This window comes from Myxocyprinus asiaticus, chromosome 44, assembly GCF_019703515.2.
Source record: "Myxocyprinus asiaticus isolate MX2 ecotype Aquarium Trade chromosome 44, UBuf_Myxa_2, whole genome shotgun sequence".
Classification (NCBI taxonomy): Eukaryota; Metazoa; Chordata; class Actinopteri; order Cypriniformes; family Catostomidae; genus Myxocyprinus; species Myxocyprinus asiaticus.
This window is the reverse complement of record NC_059387.1, coordinates 18752249-18775980: the sequence shown is the minus strand read 5'-3', so window position 1 is coordinate 18775980 and position 23732 is coordinate 18752249. Positions and strand designations below refer to the sequence as shown.

The following is a 23732-nucleotide window of genomic DNA, read 5'->3' as shown; positions in this document are numbered from 1 at the left end:
GTCTGAAGCTTCACAATTTTGGCACCCATTCACTTGCATTGTGTGGACCAAAAAAGCTGAGAAATTCTCATTTGAGTTCAACAGATGAAAGAAAGTCATACACATCTGGAATGGCATAAGTGTAAGCAAATGATTAGAGATCTTTCTTTTTTGGTTGAACTATTCCTTTAATAATTAAGTGATAACCTCTTATGGTTTGCTCAAACTGAAGAAAAGGAATGCAGGCAACAACATTTTCTTCATGCACTAGTAATTCTTTGTCATTAGTTCATTTGGGTAGCCTCCAGATAAGACTCCAGTAAAAACCTTATAAATGGACTTCAACAGTCTTTACCATTCACAGATTTCCCAACATTCAAAAGCAAATATACACCTGTCAGATTATTGTGAAATCTAGGTCACTGATAGCTAAGGTGTACCCTGCTAATTGGTAGAAGAGCTGGGCTCTATCAGGTATGGGTCTGACTGAGAAAAGCAAGTAAAATCAGATCTACAGCTACAACACTCAATGCTATTACTACAGCCAATAACAGCATTTGTTCAGCTCTTGCACATCTCAGTTCTTGGTGTTCAGGAATAATAGTATCAAACTTATTTCTTTCATATAAGCTCATCATGACTGGACAAGTATCCAGCATGATCTCATGAAAATTACATGACTGTTACAAAATCTTTCAGTACATGTATCGCTACAGCTCTGAGGTGAAATGTCCACTGGGTAGCGCTAAACACAAGTAAAATTTTCTACCTAACAAAAGAGGTTATGTTTAATGCTCTAACGAGTTTGACATCAACAAAACCTACCTTCCTACCCTAAAACTTTAACCTAAACTTCACCAAGAGGGTCATAAAGAGTAAACCTGACATGAAAAACACAATGAATGAAGTAACTATGTAATTTTGTGGTACTTTATGACACTTTCGGCCCAGGTGTCGACTTGCGTGCTTTATGCTGTCCATCAAAAGTACAATGCTCTATCAGTTCAGCTACTGCGCAATTTCATTTACAATATTCATGAACTGATAATCTGCCGTTTTACTTGAGATTTTGTGTGAAAGGGAATAAAAGTAATTGTTGTAGCACCTCTAGTGTTTATTTCAGCTGGAAACTCCTGTGATAAAAAAGCCTCGTTAAAAAATAATTTAGCAAAAATGGGTGTTGTAACATGATTCTATGAGACCAGGTTGCAAGTTCCTGAAAACCAAACAGGTGTTGATGACGTGTAAATATATAAATATATTCAGGATTTCTGATATTGGAAAAAAGTCATTTCAGAACAAGCCATTTGTGCAGCTAAGTTTCAATATTTTTTATTTATTTTTGGACTGAAGAGAAAGTTTTGAGTTTGTTTTCATAGTACATCAAATGTTTTTTATTTTGAAAGACCAAGAAAATAGATTTTTTTCTTGCTCTAATATGTTATTTGTCATTATATGACCCCAATAAAGAGCTTAAAAATGAAGTGATGAACTGACTGTGCAGAACACCCTGTGCCTGCAGACTGAATCTTTAAAAAAATAAAATAAGAATAATGTATGTATTTGTAATAAGGCCAGGGCTATTTTTGATCAGGGCAGAGGTTAAAGGCAGAAAATAAAAAATAAAAAAAAAATTACAAAAATTATCTACATGATGCAAGTCAATGTGTGTATCACAAAAACAAATTTAAGATAAACAGAACACATAAACATTGGTTTATCATATTTCTGAGAAAGCAGCTTCAAAGTCCACATTTGCACAGACATGTACAGACAAAACTTTTAAACAAAAAGGCTATTTTCAGAAAACAAGAGCCTGCGAAGAAAAAGGCCCCTTTCTAATCTTCTTTATGACCAGTTCAGGCAACAAGCATTTGCCTTTTTTAAGGGGGTGAATCTTTAACCTTCATATGTGGGAAACGGGCTGATGGTGACTGTCAGTATTCCTGTTAAGTGGTTACCTTAAACTGGCACAGTTTCATCAGCAGGCAAGTGTAAAGCTGCCTTTGCCCTGTTATACAACTTCGGCAAAGGACAGTAAAGAATAATTAATACAAACACATTAGAGTTTAATTATCTGTGCATTGCTGGTATTGGACAGAGGATATCAGAGAAAAGGACTACACTTTCTGCTGAGACCGATGAGTAATAATCTTTGAACCTGGCCATCAAAAATGAAGGGGATTATAAGGTTTCCTAAAGATCTGCACATAAAAAAACCTGAATACAATTCAGATTTGGTGGCACAGTTTTCTGTGTGCAGCTGTGAATGAAGGACAATAAGCGGAGATGTTTGCCTCCTTTTATCTCCCTCCAAAACTGCATATGGAAACGGAGGGCTTTGCACAATCTAGAAAGTGTCCAAGAATATGCCAGGATTAGAGTCTACAGCCCTGTTACAGAATAAAAGGATTAGAAAAAAAAAAAAAAAGGAGTCGTGTAACCTTATGGCATCTTTGACCACCAGTGGACCATCTGTTATTCAATCCACAGGCCAATGGGCCTGGACTTACAGAGAACTTGAAACTTGGAAAATAAATTAAGATACAACGCCACTACTCCTCTATGCAATAGAAAATTAAAACACGTAAAAAATATTTGCCATGTTTTACGTACAAAAAGATTACATAAAAAAAGAACAACTATATTTCTTTCAATCTCTGCATATGATTGCAAACCATGTGATCAAAACCATTGGAAACTTCAAATTTTTGCCATTTGTATGTGCAAGGGCAAAAACTATGTGTGTAGAATGCATGACAGACATTTGGTTAGATTCATTAAGAGCTCCAATAATACCTAATAATAAACATTGCACATGGCATTTTAAGCAGAAATAGCTAACTCTTAATCCAAAACCTACTTGGCGTAAAGTATTAGCATATTTTATGATATAAACAAATACAGCCTAACCATTGACATTAAATCAGCCTTTTACAGCCCCAGTGTTGATACTACTGAAGCTTACAGCCTCTTGTTTTAAGCTCAACAGCTTAAAAAAAGCACCATGGACTTTCAGCTTCACCTTGACATACTAAGTATAGGATAGATCTACATCTGTGTATCCGATAATCACAGATGGTCTAAACTCAGCACGCCTTACTCTCATACTCATCCTATTCTCTCCAGTAAATTAAGGTGCTCGAAGTAACAAATGATTAGCTGCTGCAGAATGAAACATCTTTAGCAAACACACAAGCACAACCAGTTGACATGAAATAAATTCTTAACACAGAAAACTACATAGTACTCATGACTGTTGAAAAAAAAACAAGATGTCATAGGAAAAGCAATATTAGCACAGGTATGAAACTTATTGCTTTCCCTGCAAACTCCCACAGTTCCATTCACATTTTGCTCCAGAGATTGTGCTTGAGGGTTAAACTGACCTTTTCTTTGTCACTTGCCTCTCTGGCAACGGTAGATCCCTATTGAGAAAAAATGAAACATGTCAAATCATATGATAATCATCATCTGGTATTCACATCTGTGAATTTCACTGTGTGACTTTGGCAGCTATTTTTCATAGTCCTCACCTTCAGGTCATATTTCTTATATACAGACAACCGGTGACTGAACACGTTGCGCGTGACTATCATATACGTCTCGTCTCCATCTACAGTGAGTCGGTACATGCCGAGGAACTGTGGCAGCAGTGTGGTACCATGACATTCCACGATATACTGTGGTGAGAAAAAGGACCTTAAATCCATGTGGCTGTTGAAAGCTCATTAGAAATATTATTAAACACATTTCTTTGCATTTTTGTCAAATATTGAATACTGTCTTATGCAAATTAAGATTTGTGGCAACATTTCAATTTAAGGCATATGATTGTAGGATCTATAAAACCTATAATTAATTGTTAAATTTCAATTTAAGGTGTGTATACCACTTTTTTGTCATTGAGGTGTGGTAGTTTGTGTACATGAGAATGAATGTTTGTGCATGTGTACACACCTGGTGATATTTCTTGAGGATATTGTGCATCTCGGCCACGTCCTCACTGCTGATGGTCTTGATGACGTACCTCTTGTCATAGGATGTGTGAAAGCGAGCACCACTGCGGCCCTGAGCTTCACTGACGAGGGGTGCGCTGCGGGTCAAAGAGTTCTGCCAACACACATGGGATTAAGGAAGATGTCTTAATACATATAACACACACACACACAAAGAACCTTTACATTCTCTGACAAACAAAAGAGAGAGACTCTTATTGACACCTTCATTTAGAGGCAAAAAGGGTTAATAACAAAAAGGTGATCTCTCTACACCTTAATCACACTGAATTAGAGGTGAATGGTAATTTTCAGCAATAAAGTTAAAAGGAACAGCTGCTTTTTTTCTAGTAGTGCAATTTAATTCACCACCAACATTTAAAAGCAATTGATTAGCACCATGAAACTCATCTGAAACTCATTGAGATCCAGGGGCCGCAATACAGGAACATCCTAATGCTTTATATCTTTCTATAGGATTCTTTTTTTATCTGTGTAGTAACCATGGTGATTTCATTCAGAAAACTTGAACCTGTCAGATCTTAAGACTTAAAATAGAAAGTTGTAAAGTTTTATAATCCAGCCCCTGATAGCACAATTTAGAGTGTTACCAAAACATTTATGGTGCTTTAACACTAGAGCTTTTGGTGCACAGTTTAGTTCACTTGGATGGTTTTTGGACCCTTTTCCAAACTTTTGCCTAAAATTATTGGATGTTTTGTTTGCTGAGATTCTTTAATGGGGAAAGTTTCCCTTTAGGATCAGGGCTAATGTAGTTGTAGCCCTGTAATGTACTTTACCAGATATTCCGCTATTAAACGTGATTTTATTTTTAAATGACCATGACATAATGCAGACTGATGGCATAATATACCATCAATCTACAGCCACAGAGCTCATGGTCGGTTACTGTTAAAAGTCATTTATACTTCCAGAACAACACTGATGCACTCTATTGAAACGGTGGTCTGGAGTTTGGATCATATGGACTCCAGTACAGTTCGTAATTGGTGTGAAAGTAATCTAGACTAAGTGAACCAATACTGATGACGTACAATTTACCTACCTGAGTGAAAAGAATTTCACTGACGCTCGTCTGCAAAAATTGCCCTTGCTGAACATTCTTCGCATCTCTGGCAATGTGTCCATGGCAGACAGATGCAAGTGCCATTGTTGTTGTGCATGGTAAGTTTTGGTTGTAAAAGCAAAGGGACAAAACAGTAGGCACCATGAATAAAACAGTGAAGCTGGCACTGAATTTTCTTTTCTGAGTTGTTACCTAGCTACAGTGGTAAACAGATGCTACTAGTACTCACGGTGGCACTCGCATTGATGACGCAAACACATCACGATTTGTAACCAAATAATACACTGGAAAAAGAGACCTATGGGGGCAGGGGGAGGAAGGTTGAATTTAATTTAGTTTTCAGACCAAGCAATTGAACCGGGTGTGTAATGTCCCTCTCCACCTGACCACTTAGAAGCAGACAAAGAAGAATTTTTGACAGTTTTCTTCATGAAAAATGGAATGGTCTGCTCATGTCTGAGCATGTTTGTCCTAGTTTCAGAAAAAAGCTCGCCATGGACACATAATGCACTTGAAAGGACTGGAGGGTTGCTGTCTCTGCTTAGTGTGGGTGAGTGACAGATACAGCTGCATAAAGCTAGCAACTCAGACCACTATGTACATTTCCAAGGTCTGCTACCTCCAACCACAACATAAACTCTGTTAGTCAGTAAATAAAATTTTCTGACCAATAAAACTTCCAAATTTCCAACAGATTCAAACAATGTCGGACACAAAGTCTGGTAAAAAATGAAGCCAATTCCATCCCAGTGATGACATTGCAAAGTCCTAATACAGCGAGTTGTATCCCGAGAGGGCAACACTGGCAAAAGTTGCCTGCGTCATTCCTGTCTCTAGCGCGTCAGTAGAGAATTGCTTCTCACAACAAAATTTTATTAAAAATGGCGTTGTTATAGCCACCTTAAGGTCATTAGGTTTATGCGTTTCTAAAGTTGAGTTTTTTGATGTGCCATTAAAAATTTTAGAAAATTAATATATATAAATTTGCCTATGTGAGAAATTATATGACCTAGCTTAAACTATTAAAATGATTTTAGCTACTGAATTTAGCTACTTAAAGCTACCATAAAAATAAATAAAAAATGTCACGGGATTAGTGCCTAATACAAAAACACTCAAAACAATATCAAAGAGCAAGAGTGTTTTTGTATTAGGCACTAATCCCATGACATTTACTTTTTTTTTTTTTTTATGGTGTAGAAAAGCAATTATAACAAATGAACACTTATTGTTCAACTGACAGCACTAAACAAACATTTTAATAAGATAACCAAATTTTTTTCCCTTTTGTCCCACAAACTGTATCATTCCCAGACACATTGACCCGCACCAAATTTTCTTAGCGGAAACTAACACAAACATCCTCAAATGTTCCTCAAGTCTATATGCCTGGACTTCCCCTCTATACACTACTCATTAAGTATACTCATCAAACACAAAAAAGCAGGATATGAGATTTTGAAAGCTAAAGGTCTTCCCAGACTGAGTCATGGGAGTGAGGGCATGTAGGTGTTCAGCTGACTGGTGGTTCCGCAGGGAAGATAGTACAAAGATGGGCTGGAAATAGTGATGATGAGGCAGGCAGCTGTCAGGAGACGTAGGGTGGACTGAAAAAACACAATGCTGAACACTAAACTGAGTCATAGTGAGATTACATTAGATCTGTATTGTAAAACAGTGCTATTATCATGCAGAGCCAGACTTCTGACTTTTGTAAAGTCTGGTCCACATTGCAGCTTATTCGGGCCAAGAACCACCCACTTAGACTAGAAGAGAGGCTGACATATAAAGCGACCTACTATTTGACATCAATTCTACAAAAATAATAGACCCGCATGTAAAAAAAATTCTCTGTAAATGAAAGTACAGAAAACACTGAAAAAACCAGTGGAAAATACGTATAGACTGATCTGAATTTCTTTTCTATCTTTCAAAGATTTGATGCCAATAATCTGACAAACTTGAAAAAATCCAGTGATTAGTTCTTCCTCAAAAGCGTTTATTGTATTGTCCTGGTCAGGACATAAACTTAAACCTGCCTACATACAGGGCTTCATTAACACCACTCAGTCAACTAGTCTCCTAATATATGTGATCTGCTGCATCCATACACACCAGCACGCACTCTTCGTTCTTCTGATTCCAAATTGTTGTCTATCCCCAGATTTCGTCTATCCACTCTTGGTGGGAGATCCTTCAGTGTAGTTGCACCTAAACTGTGGAACTCTCTACCTCAGAGCCTCCGTGACATCGTCTATCTTTAAATCTCAGCTTAAAACACATCTTTTCTCAGCACATTATCTGTCTAGTACTGATTGATGTTTTATTTCCCCCTTTGTAATTGAGATTGTAACTTCTGTTGAAATGTATATTAATGTACTTTGTCCTGTTAAATGTATATGGAGTGTAAAGTGTCCTTGAGCTTGTGGAAAGGCGCTATATAAATAAAAATTATTATTATTAGTTGTTCAGACAACACACATAGTTGATTTTGAAAACATTTTCAAATTTGCACACCTCTTAACAATGTGTTTTTAGTTTCTAAGCTCTCCTTTACCAGTCACTGTATTTTTATTGGTTGTGCAAAACCTAAAAAGCTTTGTACTCTTTAAAAGCTTGTATGAGTGCAATAAAGGTTTCAAGCTTATCCATGGATAACATTGGAAACCTTGACCACAGTAAACCTTCAGTATACAACTCATACTTTCTAACTAGGACTTTTAAATAAGATGTGCATTCTGGGAAACTGCTGTATTTTGTGTATGCATCAGGGTTATAGTCATCTAAATGTAATGTTTTTAAACCCACACAGGCAGACAAGGAACTCCAACCAAAACTATTACTGATTACAGAGAACAGCGAAAGCACATCTTCCTCATTAGCTGAAATGAGAAATGTTGAGAAAAGCCTTTTTGTCTAATGCATATTGATTGCAACTATTCTTCCTTTATTAAAAAAAAAAAAAAAAAAGGCATTTTCTTCCATGAAAGGGATATAAGGAAAGCAATATGAGGGCAATTAAGAACGCTTGTCCGTTGGAGGCTGAGGCATTCAAGGACAGCTCTGACATTACCGTGTTATTATGGGGAATAGTGTTCTTCATTACGACACCAAATTGAGTGACTAAATTACCATGGGGTACCAATCATGGGGTTTCCTCACTCAGACTTGAATCTATTTTGCATTGTTTAGGACCGAGTATACTGGAGTTTTGTTTGGCTCGACTGCCGTATTATGCTGTGGTTTACAGAACTTCAGTGATATGACTGAACGTGACACCTTGGATCATTTCTCACTTCACAGAGCCTACCTGGAAGTCCTGGTCATCGATGTTGAACCTCTCTCTCAAATTACGGAAAACAAGAGGGCAATACTCCTTGAACTTAAAATGGCTTGGCATATTCTCTCTGAAAAGCAAAGCAACAAAGGAATTCAAGTGAATTCACATAAGAAACATCTGTAGGTTTCTGTAATAACGAGATTAAAATATTGAAATCTGTTGGCTTATAATGATGAGGGTCAAAGACAATATGGCATTGTCAAAACAGTGAGGTTCAGAAAGAGGGGAGGAGTTTAAGAGGAACTCACTTGTTGAAAAGGTGGTTGTCCACCTTGATCTTAGAGTAGGCCTTGAAGTCATCAGGCATAAGCATGATAGGGATCTGAACATGGCTCAACTCGTTTATCTAAAGAGAAAGAGAGAGATATTTAGCCATTAGCAAACTGTTCAGGGTTTAGATTTTTGAATGGGAGTCAAATGGGGAGGGTATTATCTAGATATATAATGACGACATACAGTGGGGCCCAAACATTTGAGGCCACTAATGCTTCTATTTTGCATTTCTCTAATGTAATACAATCTTCCTTTTATTACAAATAATATTATCATTGCATAACGAGTCAAAAGTTGAATAAAAAAATTACACGAATTTTGTGCAAAACCTGATGAAGCATGTTATCCCAGCATGATTTGCAAATGTTCCAAAGAGCATCTTCAGTGGAAGCAAGGAAATCTGGGGACTTTACATTGTCAATGTTTGATTGAGTGACCTAGAAATAGTGCAGAATCTTAAATGTAATTATATCAAATAAGACTAAATTGGCCCTGTTGGCCCTGACCCTGTTAAACTGCTGAAATGGAATGAGCACTTATTTTAAACAATACAGATATTAAACAATATACAACAACAAAAACACACACACACACACACACACACGCACATAAAAAGAAAAAGTGCATTATCCATTGAAAAGTCGCCATGGTTATCAGGCAATGCTGATGATCTCAAAATTGCCAAATATCAGCCAATTAAATGGCCTGGCTGATTACAACTAGGGTTGGGAATCGTAAGGAATTTTACAATTCCAGTTCCGATTCCTCTTAATGATTCCGGTTCTTCAACGGTTCCAGTAACGATTACAGTAATTCTTTTAGTAACATTTTTTAAAATAATCATTTGGAAATAAGAAATGCAATTCTTATTGCATTTACTACCCTCTGCTGTCTGTTACCAAATAATGAGATCATTTCAGATTTCTACAGAGCAGATCTAACCAATCAGAAATAAACTTAACAGTTCTTGTAAAAGGTGTGTTTATTTAAACGGCTCATTAGAACAGTTCTTTCAGGATCAGACTATACCAGAAGCACTGTATGTTTTGCGCTGTCGATTCAAAAGAACCGACTCCTTTGAATAATTCTTTCGGGAATCAAACAATATCGGAAGCGTGTATGTTTTGCACTGTAGATTCTAAAGAGCTGGTGTCCTGAAAATATATGCTACCTATCAGGATGTGCTACCAATGATATATTCACATAGTTTTAGGGTTGGGGTTAGGGGTAGGGTTTAGTACAGGCTCACACCATATCACACTATCTGATAGTTATGCTGGTAGCACATCCTGATAAGTATTATCTGCCTGACAAGATCTGCTACCTAGGTTTTTAACACGTTTCATGCTGTTGTAGTACATACTGACAGGTTCTCCCGTGCCTCCCGACATGTGCTACCCATGTTTTAACTTTACATATCACTGTTTTTACTGCTGGTAGCACATCTTGAGCAGGTAGTACAGATTGTCAGAACACCAGCACTGGTAGAACTGTGTGTTTTACGCTGTAGAGTCAGTAGAGGGCAGCGCTGCTGCAGAGATGTGCTGCTACAAACACTGTCAGAGTATTTCAGGATGGTGTTCCAGCCGCATTGGCGGAAAATTGCACACTGGAGAACTTTTAATGGAACCGAAAGTCATGAAGATCATACGATTCTGTTATTTTTTTAAAAATGGAACCGGTTCTGAACAAGAACCGGTTCTCAACTCTAATTACAACACAACAACCCCAACACCTAAAATACTCCACTCGCTATCAGTCAGAACTAAACATTTCACAGCTTTAGCAATGATCATAATTAGCATGTGACATTAAACCAACCAGCGCACACAAACACACAGGCACTGGGTGGGTGCTGAGATGTGCTGGTTACAGAAAATTCAATTTGAATGATATGTTCTGGCTCATCAGATGGCGATATCTCTGTGACACAATGCACTGCTTTGCTCAACTCAGGAACTGAAACAATGTGCTACATTCAACAGTCATCAATTCCTGCTTCGCACAGTTTGCTCCTGTGAAAACAACACTAAAGTATTCTGTAATAAAACTGAAATAATGGAAATTACTGCTACATAGCGAGATTTGGGAATTTAAACCAGTTGCAAGTAAGTTTTCTTTCCAATGAAGAAATCTGGTGACTCATTGGTTTTTTCCATCAATTAAAAATAAATAAAAAACAATACTGCTAACTAAACTTAAGAGGGCTACAGAAGGCTTTAATTACTGTGATATATTTGTTTGTTTGAAGAGGATGAGGGCTGCATGTACAAGGCTAATTATAATCAAATAGGCATGAAGCACCATGGGAGATCAAAGATAACATTCTCGACAGTAACAAATAAACAGGAAAACATTTACCGCAAATAAAAAAAATCAAATATATGTATTAAAACTATTTATAAAATACTAAAAATGCACACGTCTATTCATATAATTTATTTATTAAATGTAAAAAAATGTTAAAAGGCATAAAAGGCAGAGAGGTCAATAGTGCTCTGTGATTGGCTAAGTTTTATCAATTGCTTAAAAAGGGTAATCTGCTCCCTCCACTCTTTTTTGCTGTTTACAAAGCCTACGGCAGTCACAGAGACAGGTGTGATGTCTAAGGACACTTAATTTCAGTGATGTAGTCATGTAGTATTGCTTTCAGCACATTAAGACTTTAGAAACAAATCTAAATAAATAGCTCTTTGATACTGACAAGATGGAAATTTAAGGAAATTGTTGTATCTTCTAACATGCCACACTGATCTCACAGAATCTCACAGAAAATTCAAAAGTTCTTCAGTCAGTGCTTACCGAAAATCAAAATATTGTCCCCAGTGAAGCTGGAAGTGTTGTTGAAAATATGGGCACATGTGAGCGCTTGTTTCAAGGTGAAATGTCCACAGAGTGGCACCAAAACCAAGATACAGGCTAAGGCAAGTTTTTTTAAGTGGAGACGGTTCGTTGACAAAGAAGGTTGTCTTTCACAGAAATGTAAAACTTCATAGAACTCTTTAAGATGTTGGTTTCACAATTTAAAAAAAAATATTTATAGCATTTTCTAAATTTCTACAACATATGTAGTAAGTAACAGGTAATAAAATACTTTCCTTGCACCTTGAATGAGCATGTGACTTAATCATTCATTTTAAAAAGTCAGCAAATCTGTTTTTCAAATTGAAAAATATATTTTACAAATGTCATGAATTTTTGTGTCAAGAATATCAAGATGTTTTTTCAGCATTTATTTTTTTTAATTCGACAACTTCACAATCATGAGGGTCTAAAGGGGTTCTCTCTATTTTGTTTGTTTTTTTGTCACATGACAAAAAAATAACTACCTACCTGCTGATTACACCAAATGACTTTCATATGTGAAAAACTTTGGTCTACCTGCAAATCTATCATATTTTAAAATAAATGATAAAAAAAATTCCTGATTTTTTTTTATAAGAAATAATAAAAGATTTTTCTGCACTACTTGTGCCAACAATTCTTTTTTTTTAAAATATAATTTCAGCTTTTTATGAGATTTTGATTGTTATTATTTTTTAAATAATAAAACTGTCTCCAGAGGGTTGCATCACATGTCATTTTGTAATCTCAGACAATTTTATTTATTTATTTATTTATTTTATTACTTAAAAAACAATCATTGAAAACATGTAAATCATAGTAGAGGTGTATTCAATTTAGGGCTGCAACTAAAGTTTCTTTTGATTATTGATTAATCTTCAATTATTCCTTCGATTAATCAATTAATTGGATAAAAAAATGTTATTTCCAGTATTTTATTGAAAAAGTAATTTTTTTGAAAAACAGAAATCATAAAAGGGCTTAGGTTCGATTCACGGTACTAAACTCATGATTCAATATTCCCACAAAACTTTGAACAAAGCCTGAATCATGAAAAGTGTGAATAATTGACTGTATTATTATTATTATTTTAGAACATATGCAAAACAGTTCCTGATCCATTTGGATGGAGTGGGTCTTAAATTCAGCCCAGCAGAGGGCAATGGTGACACCAGAATAGAAATATTAATAATTCTGCTCAGCTGAAAAAAATCATAATTATGTTATATTCATAAACTGATTACATTCATTAAGTATTTTAAATTAATATTGTAATTTTTAAAATAGTATTGTCACTGATTGCTTGTTTCTAAAGTATATTTTTCAAAAATACATTTTAACGGTAGTGTATGCTTATCCAGTAAAATAATGTTTGCCATAGTAAATATTTACTGGTGAAATTACATTTGGTGTTATCAGGACTATCAAATATCAGGATCCTTAGCACTATTATACATTATATTCAGCTTTATATACAGTATATAGTTTAATATAGTACAATAATCTACGAACGCAGTGCAAATTCACTCTTGCACAGAAAAGTCTCATCCCAGTGCTCAATGTATGATGATCTGTTGCATGATGAGGAGAAAAACCATCTAAAACACATTAAAAACTGACACACTTTGACCTCTGAGACATTGGTGTGATATTCATGAGAGCTGCACAATCGATTACACTGAAAATGAAATCGAGATATGATGTTGCACGATTACTAACTGCAAAGCACAGTTTAATCAAAATGATTGTGGCCCCCTTTTCCATTGCAATCTGTTTGATCAGTGGCGGATTTAGGCATGGGTGACATGGGCAGTTGCCCAGGGCGGTATCTTGTGGGGGGGGGGCAACAACTCATTTCTCATTTACAATCAACCCCCTTTGCGGGCGTGTTGAAGCGTGTTTCACCCAGGGTGCCATACAAGCTAGAACCGCTACTGTGTTTAATTCATGTGGGTGCGCTCGCTTGCTCAGTGAAGTTTGAAGGAGACTCGCTTGTGGTAAAGACAAACAGTTTCGCGAAATATGCGGAAATACACCCCTGATTTTGAATTTATAACATGTAGCCTATACATTGTAAAACACAGAAAAAGCTATGCGCTGGAGAGAAACAACTCTTAAGCGCATCAAACAACACAATAACTGTGTGAATGCACCTGACGCAGCAACCAATCCACATCAAACTTATTTGCTTATTTTGATCTTTAAAGTGTTTATAAAGTGATCCCATGTGCTGGACCACTTGGGTCGTGTTTTTTCAGCTTCAATTTGTCTCCATTGTTTTTTGAACGAGTTTCATCATGCAACACATTTTTCACTGGGCTGTAAAGTGACATCACTGACGGAGTTTCTCCATGCTCACCAAATATATCCAACTAATCAATAATGACATTTTTTATAATTTCTGCAAAAAACGTAAATCTGAGGGAATCCCATCGCTTTCCTTCATGTTTGACAGTGGCAAAACAAATGCTTGAAAAGCTTGAAGCATTCGCAACATATCTAAATGCACAGCTGCCATTGTATCATCTCCATAGTAACAGTGTAGCGTCTCCTCCACGTGTGGGTTCACCATCAAAATCGTTCTAAACTTTCACGGGGCCGCAGACGGCACTCATACATCACAGCTAGCGTTTAATCTTCACCTCGAATGCTGTGAATGAGACACAAAATCCATGCTTATACAAAGAATCCCTAACATTCACTTAAAATTCATCAGTTTTCACCTAAATGTATGGTATTTTTTATTTATTTATTTTTTGCTTGCTAACTGCATATTCATGTATAGTGCACTAAAATATTTACATGTAATTCCATTTACAATGTAATTAACACAATTACAGAGGTGTATAATGATGATTTGAGAGTTTTCACTGCAAAACAACCCAAAAAAAGTTGCAAATTGTATCGCAAAATTTGCAGCAAACTCAGTCATTCTGAGCTGCACAAATCAGGAAAAAGTGCTGCGAAATCCTGGTGGGACTAAGTAGTGGTGCACCGGTCCACAGACATGATCTGCATGGAAGGGTCATCAGAAGGAAACCTTGCCTGAAATCTCATCACAAAACTCAATGTCTAAAGTATGCAAAAAACAAACAAACAAACAAACAAACACTTAGACAAGCCATAAGTTTTAGAATCAAGTGCTCTGGTCTGATGAAGTTAAAATTGAACTCTATGGCTACAATCACCAAAGGTATGTTTGTAGGAAAAAAGGACAAGCATTTGAAGAAAAGAATACCTTGCCAACTGTTAAACACGGGGGTGGATCTATTATGCTTCGGGGTTGTGTGGCTGCCAGCGGCACATATTGCAAAGATTGAGGGAAGAATGGATCCTACTAAAATAATACCAACAAATCCTGGAAGCTAATGTTTCACAGTCAGTGAAGAAACTGAAGTTGAAAAGAGGTTGGATATTTCAACAAGATAACGATCCAAAACACCTCAGAATCAACCATGAACCACCTTAAGAAATGAAAGATTAAGGTCTTGGAATGGCCTTCACAATCCCATTCCCTAGACTTGAATATTATTGAAAATCTCTGGGTAGATCTTAAACATGCAGTGCATGCGGGACACCCTAAGAATCTTTCTGGGACTAGAAGCATTCTGTACGGAAGAGTGGTGAAAATTTCCTAAAGGTAGAAAGACTGTTATCAGCCTAAAATAACATTTAGAAGCTGTGATTTCTGCCAACGGTGGTGTGACTAAGTACTGACTGAAAGGGTGTCCAAACTTATAATAAATGTGCACAACAATTTGCAAAAATATGAAAAGATTGTGTTGTCTTTTTTTACTTAGAAAATCAACATGTTATTTGGTCAGGGGTGCCCAAACTTTTGCATACAACTGAATATGTTTTTGTATTCAGAAAGCCTTTACATACCAAAAATGTGGTGTCTCCTCAATTTGTTATTGTTGTGCTATTGTTAATAGTCGTTAACAGCTGTGCTGTCATTAGCAGTATTAAAGTATCTTATAATGGGTCAGACTGAAGATGGTTTTTGTTGGGTGAGATCTGTGCTTTATTGCTTGCATCTTTGAGCGTTTAAATGTTGTCATGTTTAATTAGTAATATGCAGGGTTCTGAGCAAATGTATAACACAAGTACATATACATGGCAATACAATACAATCAGTATTGTTCCAATTGACAATATCCATTTAAACAGTCCTTATATGTGTGTGTGCAGTGCAGTGATTTTAAGCAAATGTACTTACAAGTATATACAGAGGAAATTCTGAATCAGCAGTCAAGGTGTGTAGTTAATTTGCATCAAACCTCTTTAAAATGGAAACAAATTTTCACATGTGTGTTCTCTTAGCATGTAAATGATATTGCTGCAACCTTGCATGCCCATTAAAAACAACTCACTGACTTTATGTGGACTGTCTTCATAATGTATTCCATATTGCTGCATTTTTTGCCTTTCCTTTTAATCTTACGTGAGTTCTCTTATATCTCAATAATAATATATCTATCACAACATCTCTACTTTTGTATCACCTTTTTTAATAAACATCTTTGATCTTAAGTGTTTTTCTTCACCAAATACTAATACTTATGCAGTGACTGTCTGCACTCTGTATGTCTTTTTATCAAAATGCCTTTGTATACCAAAAACGTCTCCACAAAATCACGCAATCGTTAATGCTGTGCTGTTGCATTTACAGTCATTAACAGCTGTGCTGTTGTTAAATTGTAAAGTATCTAATAATAGGTCAGAATGAAGATGTGTTTTGTTGGCTATTTTCTTATATTGTGTGAATTATATAGACTATTGGAGCGTTTAAATGTCGTCACGTTTAAGGGTTTTGAACAACTGTATAACACAAGTAGATGATCAAGGTAAAAAAATTTTTTAACTATTTGTTTTAACTAGAGATGTCCCGATACAGTTTTTTAAAGAACGAGTACAAGTACTGATACTTCATTTTTGGTACTAGCCGATACCATTTCCATTTCATTTTTTTTAATTTTATTTTTTAAAACTCCATAACAACAGTTTATATACATTTTATTGTCAAAATGGTGTTTAAATAAATGAATTAATTAAAACTTGAATTAAATTAAAACATAATAAATTTTCAACAGAATACTGTATTATTTTTTATCAAATGAAGTGCTAATATACAGAACCTCACAGCACAATCCAAAATACAACATTGGAGTTATATTTTGTCAAATAAACTGCTGCATAAAAGAGAATCACAGATGTTAGATACTGATTAAGTATAATACAATTACTGATTTATTATTATTATTATTAGTAGTAGTAGTAGTAGTAGTATTAGAATTACAGTGAATATTACATAACTTTACAGTAGTGATATATTACTGTCATAATTTGTTCCTATAAATTTAGCTTTTATTTTGACGGAGCTTTTATTTTGAAGTGTTTCTGTGTTGTTTTGACCAAAGAGCTCTGTCTTTATGACAGCAACTTCCCACTCTGGAAAAGTCGGTCGCTACGTGACTCAAAGTGATTATTAAATCGCAAAAGGATGCTATTTAATTAAATAAGTATGTACTCTGTATGTGCCTCGTGCTACAGTGTGAATTTGCACTCTGTTTACTGTCATCTGCTACAATCAGTGCGCACGATGCTCATGACAGAGTTTTCCCTGTATGAGCTGAGGAGCTTTAACAGGTATGAGCAGCCGGCGTCAGCACAACACTGTCTCCACACATTCACAAGCGCTCACATTTGAATTACATGCAAACTATATATTTATCTCATTAAATTGCAGCTTTTGCGGTTAAATAATCTCACTAGGACATGACGTGATTTTAATTTGTGGGCTGAAGTTTACGTAATGACATTCATATGTCAGATGGTATCGGAGCATTTTTACGAGTATGAGTACCAGTACATGAGCGCGGTATCAGGACATCCCTAGTTTTAACAGTCACTATATAATCATATAATCACTCTTGTTCCAAATAATAACATGTTTTAACCGTTAATATTTTTTTTTACTCTCAATTTTTTTATAATCACCCCTCAGACAGTGTATAATTAAATTGTCAATGTGTCCATCAGGTGAACTGAATTAGTTTGTGTAAGTGTGATCATTCGCATTGCTTTAGAAGTGAAAGGGCCATTCGTCTGCGATTTGCCTCTAATAATCGCGTCGCCTTTGTTGTGCAAAGGCCTTAACTCTGCAGAATGGAGTCAGGGTACCAGAACTTCAGTATCAATGACTTCCCGTGTAATCATGTTGAACATGCACAGATCTCTTTCGTTTGCTCAGTCATTTAGTATCTTATCTTGCCATCTATTATTGTTTACATCTAGCCTAATCAGTAAGTAATATGGCTAATGTTAATCAAAATGTGAGTTACAGCTAATTGCTTCATTTCCTCCCAGAAATATACAGTATACCAAGAGTGTAAGCAGACAAAGGTCAAACAAGTTACATTATCTACCTCCATTTAGGGGCTCCCTGCTTGCCAGTCAAATCATTTAACTGAGTTTGCTCACAGGCAGCTGGAGACAGGTTGTCTTTTAAGACTTGGAGGATATTGCATTGACCCACTGTGATGTGACCTCTCAGAGAATGGAGAGCAATGAGGTCTCTAGAGACTTTCCTATTGGCTGGTCAAATGCCAAGCTTCTGGATTTGAGGGGTGTCTCAGAGCCCAAGCACTGTGGGTTAAATGTGTTACCCATAGGAGGTAGAATTTCCTTCTTTTTTCCAGTCTGAGGCTTTTTTCTTGTCTGAAAACAAGATAAGCGCCGCGTCTATGAGTTGCTTGAAGTGACCGGGGAAGAGATTGAATCTTTTTCTGCTGCATTTTGCTGCAGCTAGATTATAACGTGATGGCTTGCGACGTAGTGAATCATTATATATGTGTCATGAGTTACGTTCACTGTGTGTATCTTATCGTGAAGAAAATCAGCGATAAGCACTTATCTGAATATTAATAAACATCTTTCCTGATAAAGCGTTTAAAAAACTCATTGCTTAATCTGAGAAACGCTTATAAGAGAGCAAGACGCAATGGCCAAAGACCTCCACCAACTGTAAGGGGCTGTTCACATGGAACGCTTTTGCAACCATCCATTAGTTTTTCTTTGTAAATGCATGCTAGACAAACGTCTTTGTTTCACTTTGTTTTTGTTTATTCAGCATCTCTTGCAGGAGCACTTTTTTTAAGATGCTGTGTCTAATTAAAAAGAACTTTAAAAAGCAAATTAAGACATCTGCTTTCTGTTAAACTGTATTTGTTGTGCTGTGTCTGGCTTTTTTTAGTGCAAGGATATGATCATCAGTTCTTTGTTTTTTCTCCCTTTTTCTCCCCAATTTGGAATACCCAATTCCCTATGCGCTCTAGATCCTCATGGTGGCGAATCTCAGTTGCCTCCGTGTCTGAGACTGTCAACCCGTGCATCTTATCATGTAGCTTGTTGAGCGCGTTACCGCAGAAACATAGCGCGTGTGTAGGCTTCACGCTATCCTCCGCGGCATCCACACACAACTCACCACGTGTCCCAACAAGAGTGAACCACATTATAGCGACCACAAGGAGGTTACCCCATGTGACTCCACCCACCCTAGCAACCGGGCCAATTTGTTTGCTTAGGAGACCTGGCTGGAGTCACTCAGCATGCCCTGGATTCCAACTCGCAACTCCAGGTGTGGAAGTCAGCTTCAATACTCGCTGAGCTACCCAGGCCCTGTGCATTTTTTTCTTAAATTCGATGAATATTCAAATTTCGAATTTTAATTTGACAGCCCTACAGAGCTGCATGTTTAAGATCTCGAGACTGGTCTGCGAGTAAAAACGCACTTTCTTTGCCTAGCGCTGTTCTGTCCATTGAGCCGTATCCATCTACACAATCATACAGGTGCATTAGTGGAGGTTGTGCCTCCGCCTGTGTATTTGACGCTGCTAAACCAGATCCTTCAAATGCGTCGCTAGACTTCAAAATTAGACGAACCGTGGTAAAATGCATACCAACACATATAACTGAGAACCAACTGATATACTCCAAGTTTAGATAAATGTTTTAATGCAAAGAGGAACTTGACAATAGATTTTATTATTATGACTGACAAACGACCCCCATTTGTAACCTAACGCCCCCCTCTCTACTAATTTGCTCTCAGTGCCCCCTAGAATCCTTTGAATCAGCAAAATCACTGCGATTATATTGTGAATATTTGATATATCGCTCAGGCCTAATTCAGCCTGTTATAACATAGGCTAATCAAACTGCAGAATGTATGTACTTTATAGAAAGCAAAAGCTCATTACACAAGAATGATTATTTACAGAGAGCTAACCCTAGCACTCTATGTGTGCAAATCCACCTTATTTCCTTGAATTACCCATGCAAAGTGTTATATTACATGCAATCTTGCATAAGACCATACAAATAGCCCATGCAGTGTTAACAGTTGTAGACTTAAAATATTCAAATGAGATTTTCCTTCCATTTCGGTCAAAAAGGATGTGGGTGGGGTTCTAAACCGTCCAGAGGCATAGCTTACGGGGCGATCCGAGCAAGCTTGAGATTACCGAAGCTCTTTAAGATAATGCAGATTGTGAAAGGAAGTCAGGCATTTTAAACAAGGTCACTTGAAACCCTATAAAACACCTTGGGCTTGACACAAGCAAGTGTAAAAAGGCTGTAATGCATGCTGTGGTTACTGCTTAGTGAGTTAGGCTCATCTTTCACGCTGTGGTCAGAAATTAGGCTATGCTTAGCACTAGGTATGAGGAGTGAATTTATATTTGTACGCCTGCCAAACAGCAAAGCGAATATGAGCAATCCAAGTTAGACATGTATTACAAATAGAGTCGACTTATTAAAAAAGATTAATTTGGACAATACATTCGATACACACTGTATCTTTTTTTTTTTTTTACATTTTCAAGGAAACGAAATGTCCTAAGAAAAAAAGTATGAATAAAGGAAGCAAATTCATAAAAGTTTGTGCCCAGTCATCACTAAAATTGAAATGCTTTTCCTTTTTGGATTGTGCTGACAAAGTATTCATCATTTATATATAATTTGACCCTTAGTAACTCCTCTGCTGCTCTGAGGCTGTTAGACAGACTATTTATCAAAGCTCAAAAAGCTACAAGGCGAAAGCTGCTGCAGATGACATTCATACAAGCATTCAGAGAACCGGCTACCAAGAAAATGACATTAAATCGCCCACAAACCAAAAAAGTGCTAACCAAAAGCAGAGACTAAAATGTCCCTCATTTTAACACCTTCTGCCGATGTGTGCTCTAAATAGCATTTAAAATGTAACAGCATAGTGACAGAACAACCAACACTTCTTCCCCCCTTAAATATGGGATTAATGCTGTGTGAAGTTGAAATGCAATTGAAGTTAAGTGGTGTTGTGAGGGGTTAAGAGGCAACAGGCTCTTGCAGAAACATGTGCGAGCAGGATGAGGCATGAGCTGTGCTTTCTAGAGGACTAAGCCTGTCTGCTGGCAACAGTAAAGCAACAGGGAGCGCAGAGGGAAACTGCTCCCTGCAGCCTGATGTATATAGTGACCCCGAGTTATCTACAGCAGGGGGCCTTCTCCCTGACACTCTGTAGCCACTCCCCTTTTTGGAGACGAAACCTATGCCTTTTAAAAGGACTGTTTTGGGTTGTATACAAGTTAAGCTCAGTCGACAGCATTTGTGGCATAATGTCAATTACCACAAAGATTTATTTTGACTAGTCCCTCCTTTTGTTTAAAAAAGCAAAAATCGAGGTTACAGTGAGGCACTTGCAATGGAAGTGAATGGGGTCAATTTTGGGGTTTAAACAGAAATGTGAAGCTTATAATTTTAGAAAAGCACTTACATTAATTTTTCTGTTGAAACTCATGTATTATTTGAGCTGTAAAGTTGTTTAAATTGTCATTTTTATAGTCATTTTAGGAATTGTTGACATGGTTGTCATGGTAACAAAGTTGTAAAATTGGCTATAACTTTACACAGAAAAGATTAGTAAATGATTTTAAATCACACTAAAATAATATTTACACTCATATACTTTGTCTTGTGGCTATACTTTTGAAACAGTGAGTATTTTAACATTCAAAAATTGGCCCCCATTCACCTCCATTATAAGTTCCTCACTATAATCTCAATTTTTTATTTTTATTTTTTTAAAGAAAAGGAGGGACGATTCAAAATAAATGGTTGGTAATCAATATTATGCCACAAATGCTGTCGTTTGAGCTTAACTTGTATTGAACCTGGAATATTCCTTTATGGGTTTTGGGCACTAGATCTGGACAATGTGGACAAATAATTGGACTGAGATGTGACTTTTTGTAGATAATATAGTATATTTGACACATAGCCAGGGTTCAGGGCAACAACCACTGAATGTGACAAAAAGCCCAGTTCTTATTTGATATATTTTATAATATCTTGGCATGGGTTTAGACCATAGTGACCAACTGATTAAATTTAAAAGGAATAGTTCACTAAAATGTAAAAATCTGTAATAATTTACTTACCCTCATGTTGTTTCAAACTAGGGATCTTGCGCAACTAATTTTACTGATGTTTAAGCGGAAATTTGGAATAGACTAGCCGACTAGTCTAAGGGCACTACACACTAGGGAAAGCTCCAATGAAGCTTTTGACGCATGAGAATGCAAAAGGTCCGTTTGGAAGGCGTGTACCTAAGGGAAATGACAGTTCAGTTAAAAAAAAACAAGCAGCAGCTTGTTTCAGTGGCTATCACAGATATAGCTTTTTAAAATACAATGTTTTGACAATAACCACCAGTAAATACTTAAACACTTCTCCAGGCCCAGCAAAAGTTGCAATGTGTCTTGGGGTGGCCGATATGAACAAAATCTTTTATCACAATATCACTAATCACGTGAAACACAGCTGCGTGTGTGAGATGAGGAGCTATGTAGAACGCAAGATGAATGTCATTGAATATGCTTCAAAAAATTGTCAGTATGTGAAAACCCGTTTCTTCAATTCTCTCAGTCTCACGTAAAGCCGCTACGCCTTCCTCCTCCATTTCTCCAACAGAATGTGTACCATGTACGTTACGTGAACAGAATGAGGTGCACATTTATTGCCACGTGGTGGTGATTTTGCGTAACTGTGATACAGACGATAATCCAAAATGTATACTGGTCGCCAAATTTTACCGGTTTATCGTGTCTACCGGTATATTGCCCACTCCTATGCTTGCCTTGAATTCAGGGTCCGAAATTAACACCCGGCAAATGTGGGTACATTTTCTGTTTGGCTGGTGAATTTTGCAGTGTCATACGCTACTCTTGGCGGGCGCTTTTTCTTTTGTCAGTTTGTGTCAGGTTGTAAATTAATGTCACATGTTCCAGTTTCGTCAACAGGAGGGCTCTGTAGGCCTTCAGTCAGTGAGGTTGCAGGTGTTTACATGGAACATCTCTGATTATCTAGTCCCGCTGCTCATTGAAAGTCTCAGTTAGTAGTAAGGATGCTGCACCCATATACTTAAACTCGTAAAAATGCTCTGATACCATCTGACAAACTAATGTCATTCCATAAACATTCAGCGCACAAATTAAAATCATGTTATCTCCTAGTGTGATTATTAAACCAAAAATACTGAGATTTAGGGTGTGTTCACACTTGGCAGGTTTGGTTTGATTAAAACGAACTCTGGTGCAATTGCTCTGTTAGTGCGGTTCATTTGAACAAGTGTGAATGCTGCCATCCGAACCTTGGTGCGCACCAAACAAGCGGACCGAGACCGCCTGAATAGTGGGTCTCGGTCCGCTTCTAAACGAACTCTGGTGCGGTTCAATTGATATATGAATGCAACATGGACCAAAGACGTCTAAACGGACCAAAAACAGGAAGTAATTTGCCCAATACTGACCTCAAGCATACCTGGTTCTTCTCATCATAGGAGCTACAGTATGTTGCCCATTACAGTTCGGTACAGGCTTCGGAACCGCCGTCAGCCGTCCTTGCAGCATATCTTCATTTGTGTGTGCAACAGAGGAATTCCTGGCACTGTTTTGACTCCTTTACACATTTTATTAGCTCTTCGTTTGTTCTCAGCTGGTAAAAATACCACCATATATACATATATAAATATAACGAGTGCATTTAGCCCAGCAGCCAGCATTGTTTTGGATGTTCGGAAAGTTCAGTCGCAAAATATACCTCATAAAAGCTGTCCAATCAGGTTGTGACTTCTTCCTGATGACTTTTGTGTTGTATTGTTAGGTTCGGT

General features: G+C 36.9%; 1 protein-coding gene across 2 annotated transcripts in view; it reads right to left on the bottom strand.

Annotated features, from left to right (window-relative positions):
• The window catches only part of LOC127434277 (phosphatidylinositol 5-phosphate 4-kinase type-2 alpha-like), a 47257-nt gene that overhangs the window by 5094 nt on the left and 18431 nt on the right, over window positions 1-23732 (bottom strand). Inside the window, exons 2-6 of one of the 2 annotated variants that reach the window (XM_051686897.1) lie at window positions 8653-8750; window positions 8375-8471; window positions 3940-4092; window positions 3516-3662; window positions 3369-3407 (exon numbers count right to left, since the gene is read on the bottom strand). In XM_051686897.1, coding sequence (XP_051542857.1) covers window positions 3369-3407; window positions 3516-3662; window positions 3940-4092; window positions 8375-8471; window positions 8653-8750 — 534 coding nt within the window. The remainder of the gene's footprint in view (window positions 1-3368; window positions 3408-3515; window positions 3663-3939; window positions 4093-8374; window positions 8472-8652; window positions 8751-23732) is intronic. The other variant, XM_051686898.1, reaches the window with a different exon arrangement.